This window comes from Bolinopsis microptera, chromosome 9 (genome assembly GCF_026151205.1).
Source record: "Bolinopsis microptera isolate Bmic1 chromosome 9, MBARI_Bmic_1.0, whole genome shotgun sequence".
In the NCBI taxonomy this organism is placed as follows: domain Eukaryota; kingdom Metazoa; phylum Ctenophora; class Tentaculata; order Lobata; family Bolinopsidae; genus Bolinopsis; species Bolinopsis microptera.
Genome location: NC_087080.1, coordinates 4,577,565 through 4,592,459, shown reverse-complemented (window position 1 = coordinate 4,592,459; position 14,895 = coordinate 4,577,565). Strand labels below are relative to the sequence as shown.

At 37.7% G+C, this 14,895-nt stretch overlaps 1 protein-coding gene across 4 annotated transcripts in view; it reads right to left on the bottom strand.

Moving 5' to 3' along the window:
* The window catches only part of LOC134820823 (NADPH oxidase 5-like), a 58,011-nt gene that overhangs the window by 13,063 nt on the left and 30,053 nt on the right, over positions 1–14,895 (bottom strand). For 2 of the 4 annotated variants that reach the window (XM_063831457.1, XM_063831454.1), the window contains exons 2-8: positions 11,440–11,479; positions 6,848–6,981; positions 6,475–6,569; positions 6,209–6,323; positions 5,295–5,386; positions 5,081–5,195; positions 3,613–3,763 (exon numbers count right to left, since the gene is read on the bottom strand). In XM_063831457.1, coding sequence (XP_063687527.1) covers positions 3,613–3,763; positions 5,081–5,195; positions 5,295–5,386; positions 6,209–6,323; positions 6,475–6,569; positions 6,848–6,981; positions 11,440–11,479 — 742 coding nt within the window. The remainder of the gene's footprint in view (positions 1–3,612; positions 3,764–5,080; positions 5,196–5,294; positions 5,387–6,208; positions 6,324–6,474; positions 6,570–6,847; positions 6,982–11,439; positions 11,480–14,895) is intronic. The other 2 variants (XM_063831458.1, XM_063831455.1) reach the window with 1 other exon arrangement.

The following is a 14,895-nucleotide window of genomic DNA, read 5'->3' as shown; positions in this document are numbered from 1 at the left end:
ATTGGGCAGCCTTCACGATTCCCATAATGTTTAACGTGGTGGTTAACGGGGTCACCTAATCACGTGATTAGGTAAACCAATCACCTGATCACACGTAATGAATAACCTCGTTAAGGTTCATATCTCGGTCATCTGAGAAGCTAGAACTCTCATTTTTTCAGGGCAAACGTAATTTAAATGGCCAAACACAATTCAATAAAATTTGGCTCGATCCGACTATCCAAACTATCAAATAAATGCGAAAATGAACCTTCTTTTGAAAAAAATGAACACAAATATGTTTCGATTTGACAAATTTCTCGAACCAGTGGTGGTAGTAAGTCATACCAGAACAAATTATTTCAATTGGGCACTCAGTGACTGAGCTATTAAGGCCAACGTTTGCACACTGACTTTTGGCCCACCCTGTATAAGACCCAACGTTTGCACACTGACTTTTGGCCCACCCTGTATAAAAACCGATTATTGGAAAATAACTGTTTGCTTAACTTCAGTTCTTAGGTTGCCATTTTTAGATTAGATTGCTATGTTCTTAAGTAGTGAGGACAGCACTTTTTCAGTTGCAACTTGCAGTGCCTCTACCTGTTCATTGTTCACATTGTAAGATTTAGTGAATGAAGTGATTCTGAAAGAATCTTCAATTACAATTAATATAATAGTTCTAAATATGCAGTTATTTTCAGATTATGAGATATTTGATCGGAAATTTGTCACACGTTAAAGTGACACTTAATAAGTTGGACCTTAATCGAAATTCGTATTCACGAATTGGAAATAGCTCGTACTATAATTTATAGGTTGACCTCCCACATATGCTCTAAGTGGGAGGTCAACCTATAACTCAAATTATTGCTATTTACCAATATTAATTGATCACTGATGTGGCACTTTCAGCGGAAAATTAGTAATAGAAAGCGGACAAACCAGTTTTGGTGAAGGATGTATATCTTATACTCTTATAGTAGTTGTACACTGTACAGCAATGCTAAGGTAATGAGGTAATGCTGTAATGGGACTACTGCGGACCCTCTACCGGCCAAACATATTATCTCATTATTGAAGGGTGTAGACTGTAATATAGATGTAAGAACTTGCTAAATTGGGAGGTGACTGTTTTAAAATGATCAGATGCTTGCTTACTAACTTATTAAGAATGAGAGGTGATAGTGATTTACTTTATCTTGACAGGACAGTTAAGTATTTAAGCTTAAGAAACCACGTGGAGCTAAACGGTGCAAGTGATATAATACTTGAAAATTGACCCCCCACCCCCCCCCCCCCCCCCCCGACAATTGACCAAACAAATATATTTATTATACTAACCCTAACAGTAACCCGATTGGGCGACATCTGTCCGACAGCGACATCTGTCCGACAGCCGAATTGGGGATTTCGGACAGATTTCGCTGTCGGACAGGAGTCGTTTTTGGCGACATCTGTCCGAATTTCGGATCATATTGTAATTTCGGTTCACATTCGTATTTCACAAACTCACGGGTAATTTCGTGACGTTGCTCCCATTGTTCGAATGCTGATTTGATCCATTGAGATCTGATCCATCGATACGTGATTGACTATTTAAGGACAGGATTGTGCTAGCCGTACACTAACAAGCTGTCGATCACATCACAGGACACAGCCTACATGAGTACATATAAGATAGCAGCCGTATGGAGATCAGTTATCGCAATCCACAATGGCAACCAATCTTCAGTAAACAGACCCAGATCTGCAGCAAACAGACCCGAGAGATTTGGAAACGCTATCCATTCCTGCAAACTAAATCCTCTCTACAGACAACAGTCCAATGATGCTCTGGGACTCTGGATGGGACGAACAGACTCGTCAATCATTCCTTTGGGGGACTCCTAAGAACGCAGATCATATGGTGGACGCGGAGCATTGCGTAGTCAACGCCCAACGGTACCTTCAAATCCGCACCTAATCTCTTCCATCAGCTCTTCACAGTCCACGGACTCTTCCCTGACGGCTGGCACCTCCCCCTCTTCTAAGGACTCATTCCTGGAAAATCGACGACCCTCTACCGCAACATGTTCGAGGAGATAGACACCTGGGCTTCTGAGGCCTTGGGGCTACCAACCACAATACATTCTCATGGACTACGAGCTCGCCATTCACAACGCAGTTGCTTCATGCCTGCCTGCCTAGGTCGAAAATAAACTAGTAGTACACTATGGCTCAGATCATATCTCAAATTGGCAATGTTACGTATTCAAATTAACAGTTCAGATCACGTCTCTAATTGGAAATGTGTTGTATTGAAATCAGATCACAATTTCGGACAAATGTCGTTTTTTCTGGTACCCTGAGTCGGACAGATGTCGCTGTCGGACAGATGTCGCTGACAGGAGTCGTGTTACCCAGTAACCCTAACCCTGACCCTAACCCTGACCCTGACCCTGACCCTAACCCTAACCCTAACCCTAACCCTGACCCTGACCCTAACCCTGACCTTAACCCTGACCCTAACCCTGACCCTAACCCTGACCCTAACCCTGACCCTAACCCTGACCCTAACCCTGACCCTAACCCTGACCCCAACCCTGACCCTAACCCTGACCCTAACCCTGAATTGACCCCAGTGTAATTACATGGGGGGTCAATTGTCGGGGGTAGATTGCATCAGGGGGTCATTTGTCGGAGGGGGGGGGGGGGGGGGGAGGGGGTCAATTGTTGCGGTACCGTACCATATAAGTATATAGCGTACTATACCTCTCATTTGGAGATTCAGTGCCATGGTTGTCAGCTTTTTATCAACTCCGGCCAATTTCTTGACTGCGCTAATCAACTCGGTTTTATTGACTTTTTGTTTTGGTGCCAAATAAGCAAAATTCCAAATAACTTAAGAACTTAAAAGAAAAATAAAAGAAACCTGCCAATTTATAAATTTAACGCTGCCATAATAAGATTATAGCATTATAATCTATTTGGCATTACATGGATTGATAATTTTATAACAAATCCTGCAAAGTTAATGGAAAACCTGCCGATTTAACTTTATCACTGCCGTAATCTATCCGGCAAGGATTGATAATTTTATAAAAAATCCTGCCAAGTTAATGGAAAACCTGCCGATTTAACTTTATCACTGCCGTAATCCATCCGGAAAGGATTGATAATTTTATAGCAAATCCTGCCAAGTTAATAGAAAACCTTCCAAATAACAAATACCTGCGCTGTTGATGCAGGATCACTAGTTAATTAGGCAGGTTTTGACATAAAAAATTAAGAGAAAACCTGCGGATTTAGTGTAATATACTGCTGATCTGGACAGGGTAAATTAGATTACTAGGCAGGAGTGGTAATTTCGCAGTCTTCGCTATTAACTGGGCAGGTTTTAGGTTAAATTCGCAGTGGCAATGGCTGGAAGGGGCCTCTTATTGTCTCAAAAGGTTGCTCAAATTGCTTCCTGAATCCAACATAATGGGCGAAATACATAACTGCAGAGTTCAAGAACCGTGAAGAAATGAAATATTCAAAACACCATTGTTCTTTAAAGCTAACTACGACAAACATCGCTAAATCAAAAATAAAATAATGAATAAAATTCGAAAAATATTTGTAATGAGTGCAAACAAATTATCGTCTTACCATCAACATCGTAAACGTCGAACAAGAACTTTAGTTTGTCCATGTCAGTTCCCTCCATGAGCATGTTGAGCCCGTCTATCAGTTCCGAGAGACTAATCGTACCGCTCCTGTCTTTATCGAATAGTTTGAAAAACTGCTCCGCAAAAAACAACTGAAATATGTGATTGCATAATTTATTATAAATGTATTATATTTCTGTATTATGTAACGCGATGGAAACGTTTTAAACGGGTAAAATCCAGTCCAAACCATAGCTCCATAACATGCAGGCTGATCGTTTTAATTTATATTGAAAAGCTCTACTGGATAAGATCAGTGGTGACTTTGCAATTTGATCAAATTCAGTGAAAAGTTACTTTAGTTGTAATATCCTTCATATTTTAAATCCTTTTGATTCTTTTGAATATTTTTGCAACTTAAATATAAAAGTTTTTACAAAGTTCCGTGCGGACGGAATATTTTGGGGCCTTCAGCAGAAATCTGGCACTCAACCAAATCTGGCAGCTATTCTAATCAAAGCTAGATTATATTAACATTTCTTCAGAAATAAGCTGTTAAATAAACCTGATAACAATCTTAACAATTAATGAATATTGTTATTATTGGTTATGAGATGAGTTAACAAATGAAGCTGCATAAGTTAATAAGCTCTGCTTCATTTTATTTAGTGTAGTGACTCTTGTTTAAATATATAAGACTTTAACCAGAGACTTAACCAAAGACTATAACTCACTGTCGACGTTCTTCAAAGGAAGCATCTGAGACAGATAATCAACACCTATTGGCCTACGGTTATCAGTAACGAGAACTTATATAAGAGATGTAATGTCAGTCCCCTTACTGAAAGGATCAAGAAAGCACGATGGAAGATGCTTGGGCACGTTCTCAGAAGCGGTGATGACACTCCCGCTTTCTTATCTTTTAGATTTGCATGTTTAGGATGTTTTGACTACAAAGGAAGGAGGGGCAGACCTCGTTCAAATTTATTTGATTTATTATTAAAAGACATTATGACGAAGAATATTATTGTGATTGTAAATAAAAGATTTAGTTTAAGTAATTTCAATGATTTAGTGTACAAAGCTCATGATAGACGCTTATGGAGAAGCTATGGGTGAGTCGAGACTACTCGGCCACTCGATTTTATGATTTATTTCCTATTATCTTGTGTTTGCTGTATATAGTTGATTAATAATAATATAACTCAAAGTAGCAAGTTTATAATGCATATAGGTTTAAATTAGAGTTTGTTTATATAATATACAATTTTTCTGATTGATTTTCAGTCATAGAACTGACTAAGTATAAACTTTATAATTTGCTAATTATTCTGATCACCACGGACGAGATGTTGTGGAGAATGGCTTCAATTAAGTATAACAATAAATTTAGAGTAAGAACACTTGTTTGTTGTTTAGTGATCAAAACTATAAGAGAAACAACTAAAAGAATCCTTATCAGGCATTACCTCTTTGACTTGGAGAACCTCTGTAAAATCGTGTAGACTAATCTGTCGACTCTCGCCTGAAATCCTACTGAACTGCTGCTCTAACCAGGCTAACCACTTCGCATCTTTGTTCATGCTGCAGATCAGGGATATTATTTATGTGCTTTAAAAAATCGTGGAATTATCGTATATCACAAGAAATAACGAGTGAAATTTGAAGTGAAATTTCACTCACCATGTAAGTTTGTCGACACCTCTGACCAGTTCCTCTATGGAGATGTGCCCTCCCTTGTCCATGTCGAACAGGTCAAACAGCTTTAGTAGACACTGGAAATAGAACAATCGTTAAAATTTGTACAACTTAGGTCTTTAGTTTTATATTTAATTATCTAATTTTTGGTATTTACTCCTTTTATGATTTCAGGCACTTTTTTCATCTGGGGGAACCATTGAGCAGCTTAATTAGAAATGATAATGTATGAGAATTGAGAATCAATGCACGAATTGCCTAAGTCCATTTTAAAACTTTGCCAAGCTTATAATCTACCAAATTAGAGTTATCGGGTGCTGATGCAGGGGTAATTTTCAGCATCGAAATAGCCACCCAAATATGGAACATTTCAAATACCAAAAAATAGTGCAGTCAGTAGCCAACAACAGGGTATTTAATCAGTTACCAGCTTAGTGTTACTATAGTTACCATAGTTACTATAGTTAGCAGCCTATTGTTACTATAGTTACCAGCTTATTGGTACTGAGTGACAGCTTGAAGTTGAGAGGAGAATGCAATCTGTTGATTGAGATTGTCACTCTGACTTCTCTTGGCAGAGTTATGTTAAATAAGAGAAGTGTAGAGAAAGGCATAGTAACTCTGCAACACTCTATCACTTTCAACATGTATGGCACCGTTCAATAGGTTCTTAAAATTTTAATCAAATCTCGATGAAAGCAAAAATGTAGCGAAACTTGAGAGGAGACATACAGGAATTTTCCCCACAGCTACCATCCTTCGACAGTCGATACTGCCACATAACTTCAAGTCCACCGTAAAAGTTAAAAATCAAATTAATTTGTTTTGAGAAACAAAGAAAAAACAAAAAAGCAAAGAAAGTAGTCAGAATTATAAACCCTTATTGGGGTAACTCGGACCTGATCATTGTTTATAGCGAGCATAAACTTCTCCTTATCTAGTTCTTCCTCAGAGGAGGCATGTTTTTGGAACCTTTTCTCGAACCATCTAATCGTCTTCTCGTCTGCTTCTCCCCTGAAAATCAAAACTCAGTTACCATAGTTACCATAGTGTAACGTGTTCGTTTGTTTGTTGAAAGTAGTTAGATATCAAATACTCAGTTTAAATATATCATCAACTGACATCATGAACTTACGTTTATGGTAACTATGGAAACTGAACTTACGTTGACAGTTTTTGAAAACCTCCCAATAGCTCCTGGATTGAAACGGAGCCTGAGTCATCTGTGTCGAATAGGAAGAAAACGTACTCGTTAAAATCCTGATAAAGGTAACGTTACATAACATTGTAAGGGTTTGTAAGGAATTATTTGAACTTGTCAATATAGGATCCAGTGGAAATTCAATGCATTCTTATCTCTGATTTATCAGTGCTATTTGCGTACTGAATAGTAATACTGATTCATCATTTTATTTTGACTTAGCTTAAAACATTGTTAATAAATATTGATATGACTTAATAGTTAATATCAACAACCTAATATGGCCATGTTGTCATGGTAACATGACCATACAAGGAGTGTCACGTGACAAACTCACTGGCAAGGATTTGCAGGCCTGGATGAACTTCTGGCGGGAGATTTCATCATTCTTGTTGGCGTACTTGGTGAAGTTATCTTTGAACCACTCCCTTATCTTCGTGTTTCTGTGTTCGCGGTTTTGGCCCCCTGAATCTTGGGTTTTAGGTTTAGAAACCAAATTCTGTGTGCCCTAATACTCTAATATCGAGTTTTACGTATTATCAAATTCCTCCCTATACAGATATTGGGTTTTTAGAATAGAAAACTTCTTTAATCAACATATCATACGGTTCACATTCCATTGAAGTATTGACAATTGGTCCACACTATGAAGTCTGGGCTAACTCTTGCCTCTCAAGTTGATATAATGGCTGTGGAGAACGAAACACGCTGATATTCCTCATTTTATAATTCATTTATTAATTCAGCACATTTCGCAAAGGAATTCTCGAAATAGCGTTCAGGTACCTGTAAGTAAAATCTTGCCCCTGTACAACCTTCCTCCAGGTCGAGGTAGTAGCTGGCTAAGTTTACTCAGCTGAAAGGTACTCGGCTGTGGTGTGAAGAAGAAGAGTATGTTGCCATTTCGGAGGGTTATGACCTCGTTAAACGTCATTAAGTTGTCTGAGAGCGCCAAGTAATGAGGATGACTCACGGCTAACTTACTTTGGAAATTAATGTCACTTATCTTTGTTTAGCGCAATAAAATGAGGTTAAATTATGGAATGTTACTTTTACAGTGTAAGTGTTACAGTGTTACGTTTGAAACTAGATGCATGTGTCAGTGTTGAGTAACATCGTCAGCTGAAAACGATTAACTAGTTATTTGGAAGCTTCTGAAACAAAGAGCCTTTCTTTAAGGACACTTCTCCAGATCACTGTTTCAAACTAAGCAGATGACAAACTTTTGACGCTCGTACTGGGTCTAATACAGTAAAATCCCGATTCCAGATATTACTGTATTACTTGGTCAAATACTTGTTTTTTGTAAATATAAAATGCAAGGTTTGTAAGAATAGTCGACACATAAGATTAGCTGTAGTTTAAAATATAAAGGTAGCCAACCGTCCGTGGCTAATTTTTGCCAAATATCGTATCGAACTATTGCAAAACTAACCGCAATTTTTAAACGCAAAAAACTTTGGTTGTCAAAATATTTCTCAACTCTGGGGTGAATAGTTTTTTTCGGAGGGGATCTGGATTACTTTATATGTGAACGGTCCCTAATACAAAAAGCTAAAAATAGGATAGCCACAAAGGATTTATTTTCAGAATACTTTGTAAGGGTGTGCATGTTTAATATCATTACTGGACTACAGTGCTACAAATTAGTCAACAAAAGGCGGGAACCATACGTTTAAACCATTTATAAAGCCTACACCAGTTATAGCAGGGGACGTCAACCACCGTTTATAGCTGATGAATAAAAACGTTAAAACCACCGAACAAAAGAGAGCTTGTCAGTAGAATGTGAGGGTCCATATTAATCTGTGATATATCAGGCTGCTTCCTCACTACCTACAACCTATAAACTCCTTGCTCGGGATGACTTACAGCTCCTTGTACCAGTCGAATTCATATGATTTAGAGAAACACTGGTCATGTTACCAGTAAAACAGGTCACGTGATAGCAGTCCAGCCAATCAGACCTGTTCGTTTAGATGCACTACAACTTATAAACTTCAATCTGGGCTGATTAATGGAGCTGTTGATGATAAACAGAGCTAGAGGATGGCTCTGATTTAAGTTAAATCACACATGACGTATCATCACTTCACCATAACCTCCTTGAGCGGTTTTATTATTTCGCTCCCCCAAAATGGTCACGTGACTTGCTTTTTTACGGTTTTGCAGCCGAACAAAACGGTTTTAGATAACCCCAACTATAACTCTGAAGCTATAAACCATAACCTTAACCAGAACTCCTACCACAACTATAACTCTGAAGCTATAAACCATAACCTTAACCAGAACTCTAACCCCAACTATAACTCTGAAGCTATAAACCATAACCTTAACCAGAACTCTAACCACAACCATAACTCTGAAGCTATAAACCATAACCTTAACCAGAATTCTAACCACAACCCTAACTCTGAAGCTATAAACCATAACCTTAACCAGAACTATAACCCCAACTATAACTCTGAAGCTATAAACCATAACCTTAACCAGAACTCTAACCACAACCCTAACTCTGAAGCTATAAACCATGACCTTAACCAGAACTATAACCACAACCCTAACTCTGAAGCTATAAACCATAACCTTAACCAGAACTCTAACCACAACCATAACTCTGAAGCTATAAACCATAACCTTAACCAGAACTCTAACCACAACTATAACTCTGAAGCTATAAACCATAACCTTAACCAGAACTCTAACCACAACCATAACTCTGAAGCTATAAACCATAACCTTAACTAGAATTCTAACCACAACCCTAACTCTGAAGCTATAAACCATAACCTTAACCAGAACTATAACCCCAACTATAACTCTGAAGCTATAAACCATAACCTTAACCAGAACTCTAACCACAACCCTAACTCTGAAGCTATAAACCATGACCTTAACCAGAACTCTAACCACAACCCTAACTCTGAAGCTATAAACCATAACCTTAACCAGAACTCTAACCACAACCCTAACTCTGAAGCTATAAACCATAACCTTAACCAGAACTATAACCACAACCATAACTCTGAAGCTATAAAACATGACCTTAACCAAAACTCTAACCACAACCCTAACTCTGAAGCTATAAACCATGACCTTAACCAGAACTCTAACCACAACCCTAAGCCTACACAATCGAATTTGTGTTTCACTATCATATCACATGACCAAAATAGTTGTTTGTCCGGAACTCCTCGGGGAAGCGTTCTTACCGTATGTCCATGTCATGGGGGTGATTCGGAATCAGTGTTTAAAAAACATCAAAAGATGTCACTTTTATACACCTAAATACTTTTCACAATTTTTTTAGATGTGCGCTAGCGATTTAGTAAGAGCGATTCAGTGGGAACGAACTTTGAGATTTGCTTTTAAGTTAAATCACACATGACGTAACTTAGCTTCACCATATTGTTTGAGACCTCTTCACAGAAATCTAAGGTGAAATTAATTGAGATATGCAGGTTTTGAACCACAAATAAGAACAATTAAGGTCAAAAGTACACACAGCGGCTGAGATGAAACTTAATAAGGCCGACTTTTTACTGGAGGAATAACAATCAAATCACTTTAACAGTCTTGAAGATTGTGTAGAATTTACACTATACTTATAGGTATATAACAGCAAGCATGAAACGCTGGTGGGCAGTGATAGAGCAGTAGAACTGCTGAACTAGAAGCCAATACTAAATTAGTTCACCATGATGTTTCTAGATATGAGGTATGGTGTTTAGCAGACCATCAAGGATAAGGGCTGCATTGGAAACTTAAGGAATAACTTGAAAGAACTGATTGAGCGAATATGCAATACTATTATAATGTACCAATTTAGAATTGGCAGTTTTTTAGAAGTTTTCATTAAGTTCTACCAATCAAAATACACGTACAAATCAATCTATTCATTAATCATTACCAGGCCACTTTTGATAAAATTGAACAGTCAAAAATACATTTAGAAAAATATTTTCAAAGTTCGTAGCGTTTCGAGTAGAAATACTGCGAGGCCCTTTATTATTATTATCAGAGACCTCAACCGCCAATTCTAACTCGTTCCACTCTAAGATACTAATATAATACGCCGATACAGTAAGCAAGTGATAGGCCGAAACTTTAATGCATGATACTGTACAGTCGGTTTTCCTGTAATCACAGCAAGTGTGTTCCGGTTCATTTCTACCTCTCGGGTTGATCTGCCTCCTGGCTTGATATTGACTATCCCCAGTTACTTTGTTGTTGGATACAAGATTAAGGACAAGTTGGTTTTTAAGATATTCAAAGGTTGTAACAGGAGTAAGATGCATTTTGAAAGCATGAATCTCCAAACATAGTGTGTTGCAGCGGTAATAAATCATCTCAGCCTCCCTGGGTAGGAATATAAACAGTTGAAGAACGTATGAATAATATTCACACATGATATTCACATAATATAATCAAGCTGAGTAGTGGTTATCCGGTGCTGGTTAGACTGGTGACTGAGTCAGCACTTTAATGAGCCTGCTAAATCACTATCTACTCTCGAATGTTCGAATGTTCCCCGACAATATCTACTCTCGAATGTTCGAATGTTCCCCGACAATATCTACTCTCGAATGTTCGAATGTTCCCCGACAATATCTACTCTCGAATGTTTGAATGTTCCCCGACAATATCTACTCTCGAGACTCGAATGTTCTCCGGACACCGCATCTACATCTTCAGAAATTCGATATCATATTAGCTTTGACCGATAAGAATTACCACAACTTTTATTAATATTGGTTCATTGGTTTTGTGGCTGAATTTTTTTAACAGACTCGTGGAATGGATTTGTGTTACCGCGCGCTTACTTACCCGGGAAAATAGAATAAAACCGTTAAAAACCATTCATTTTAGTAAGGAAATAGATAGAATCTTAATTAATTAACTTATTAATTTAATTGTTATTATAATTACCTGCTCCTCGGATGTCGTTCACAAAATCCTGTTGTAGTTTCTGAAAAAGATTAAGTGTTAATGCTATAGAAATGTAAATCATTGATGTTTTAATTAAAGACAGGACCTTATTATACAAATTACTTTAAAGCCCAAAACGATGAAAGTTATATGCAAGTCCATGCTATCTGGAAATGAGCAACAATCAACAAAATGCTTTCCACAACATAAAGTGCTTTTTTACATAAAGTAGCTCAATCCAGGTATTCACACAAAATGTAGCAAACTTTTAAAAACCACCAAGCTTTAGTAGGTACCATCTCATTGCAGAATGGTAATTAAACGCACGACCATTTCCCCATAAATAGCAATGGAAAACCCAGTTAGATATCTTGATGAAATTCTCTCAAATACTCTTTAATTAACTGATGAAGAACACGACTACCCCTTTCACTTTGCTAGTGAAACTAATGTCCTCAATTATCATTAAAATGGTAAAGTTTGCTGTACCACAGCAGTTTACCTTAACACTATTTGCGATAATGCAAAAAATAGAAATTGCCTTGCACGAGTGCAAGAGGGGAATTAGGTTAAGTTACATAAAACGGGGCTTAATTAGTTGACATATATTTATATAATTATAAGCATTAAGCAATGGAGTAAAGCCCTTACACCTACTGAAGTCAGGAAAAATTATATTTTAAGAAACAACTTCTGGCTGGTTCATGGCAGTGTCTAATAAGCCCAGCCACTAAGGGTAAACTTTAAGGTTAACGTTAGAGTTAGAATCCGTTATAAAGTCCCTAAACCTAACCCGAACGTCTACCCTAAAGCCCCCTCTCATTGGTTGGAAACACTAAACTACCCCTCCTCTACCTTTGACAGAGCTTTCAGCTGAGCTCGCTCTATATCAGTGATCAGAGTAACCAGCCTACAAGACTCCCATCTCCTCTTGTCCTCACTTCCACATAACGCCTTTAAACTGGAGCTCTTCTTCAGGGGAGGTAGCTGAGAGATGGGCTGATCTGTAGTGAGGAGGAGATCGTCTAGGGTGCTGGAGTGGTTGAGGAGGCCTGGGTCAGAGAGTGATGTCGAGGAGGTTCCCTCCATTTAGACGACTCTTGGTGGAGAAAGGGTTGCAATACTACACGGTTATGGGTGAAGTTTGTAAATGGCTACTTAGAATAGCTAGCGAGTTAATGTGTTGGTCAAACTTTCCCATTTGCATTTATCAACGGGTTTAAAATTTGGATGTTTCAAATATTTAAACAGTTTAAAAGAATTCTTTGAATCGATGAGAAAGCTGGACTGATCCTAGTAACAGTATATTTGATTGATTAATTGATTGGTGAGCTTAGTGCTGACCAATCAGAGCACAGTATTCACACCACGTTACACAAGCCAACCAATCAGAGCACAGTATTCTGGACTGATCCTAGTAACAATATTTCTGATCGATTGATAGATTGATTGGGGAGATTTGACGGCGCGTCAGCACTTTTTAAAAATAACAAATTAAATAAAACTTGTGTTATGAATAAAATGGTGTTAGAATTTGATGTTTTACAGTATGTTACTATTATCTGTCAGGGGGGTCCTAGAAGAATATTCAACCATACGTGGGTATTATTATTACAATATATTAGCATGTTATAAGCACGTGTCACGTGGGCTTCGGATTAAAAAAGATAAATAACTTTTAGCATAGGTGCAACACCTTTCTGAAAAGTCTGACAAAGCGTACTATTAAGAAAACACATCTGTCAATATACAGATCTATGATCAGGAACATTTTGTTTGAATTTGGGAAACTGAACTTCCACGGCGACACCCTGACACAGATAGGAGGCAGGTAAATTAAAGAAGGATTATTTTTCGAAGAAAATGGATAGGACGTTCAAATTGTCGTATTGCACCAAAACAATCGTGTTGAAGCTTTAAAGTTTCTGCTAATGAATTCTATCAACAGACAAGACTACATACCTATTACATACCAACTACATACCAACTACATACCAAATGCATACCAGCTACATACCAACCATAAACCTATTACCATCTTATACAATTATAAACTTATTCAAAACATATATTTATTAATAATTATAAAGTATCATCAATAAAACAATCATCAAACATCCTTTGTTTAGGATACCGCCAAGGAAACTTAGTTTTCTGTTCCACGCTGGGCTATGGATTATTATACGATACCAACCAATCAGATCATAACACTACACGGTCAATACTTTCAATGCATGGCCATCCCTTGGCAAAGGTTAACACTACATAACAAGGTAAATGGGTACGCTTTTTTTTAGTTCAAACACTGTAATTTTGCGGTCGACAGCAAAGTTTGAGCAAAAAATGTAAACACATATTCTTAAAACGATCGAAAATTTACCGAATATTTACAATTTTGATAAAATAAATTTGAATATGTTAAAGTTAATATTAGATTAACGAAGATACTTTCCGCCCTAGATAGCTAACTCAATCAAACGATTATAGTGGTGGCAATATTTATTAGAGACAGACGAGGGACTTATTTATGAGACCATGAACCTGTGATAATGTTGTCTGGTCATGTGCAAATACCAACCCAAAATTTGGTCACGTGCTAGTCTAAATTTGGTCACGTGCCAATAGCCGGAACATTGTGTTGAAGTGCACTAATATAATAATGTATCAGTATCTGTGATTTGTACAGTTGGGGCACTTACAACTTTCCTCATACGACATCTTCCCAAGAGGGGAGACCATGATTCATGTACAGTCAACTTAATAGAATCAATGATTTGCTACTTACCAGTGCAGTATTCACGTGTATTTTTCTGTATTTCATGTATTGTGACCAAGGAAAAAATACACATGCACACATAATCATTAGAAATTTACATCAGAAAACTAACTAATAAACAATGTTCGATCCGGATACTACTGACAAGCATTGAATAAAACAACAAACATATATGGTTGAACTTAGAATTTTGAATTTATTTATAAATAAAGCATACGTAATATGCATTGATTATACTGTGGTAAATAAAAGTTTTGTTTTCAATTTAATAGGATTAATGATTTGCAACTTACGAGTATTGAATAAAAACCACAAACATACCCAGCTTTGCTGCATGTTGGGTAAGTTTGGCAGACTCTGCCGGACCCTGCCCGAGTAGAAACCATTCCTACTTCCTGGCCGTCCTTTCAGACTCTGCCAGGCTCTCACACGGCCGCACGTTTCACATACCCTCCGCATGGTGGGAATTGGGCCGAGTCTGTGGCAGATCAACGAGAACAGTCGACTGTTATAGGGCGCAAATTATAGGTTTAAAAAAATGTAAGCTTGATTAATTAGACAAGAGGCCGGTGGAAAATCTACACCGGTGCAATGGAAATGTACTCAACAAGACACTGATAGAGACAAAGAATAAGCGACCAATCTCTTCCATGAGCCCAACGCTGCTTACAGTAACTACT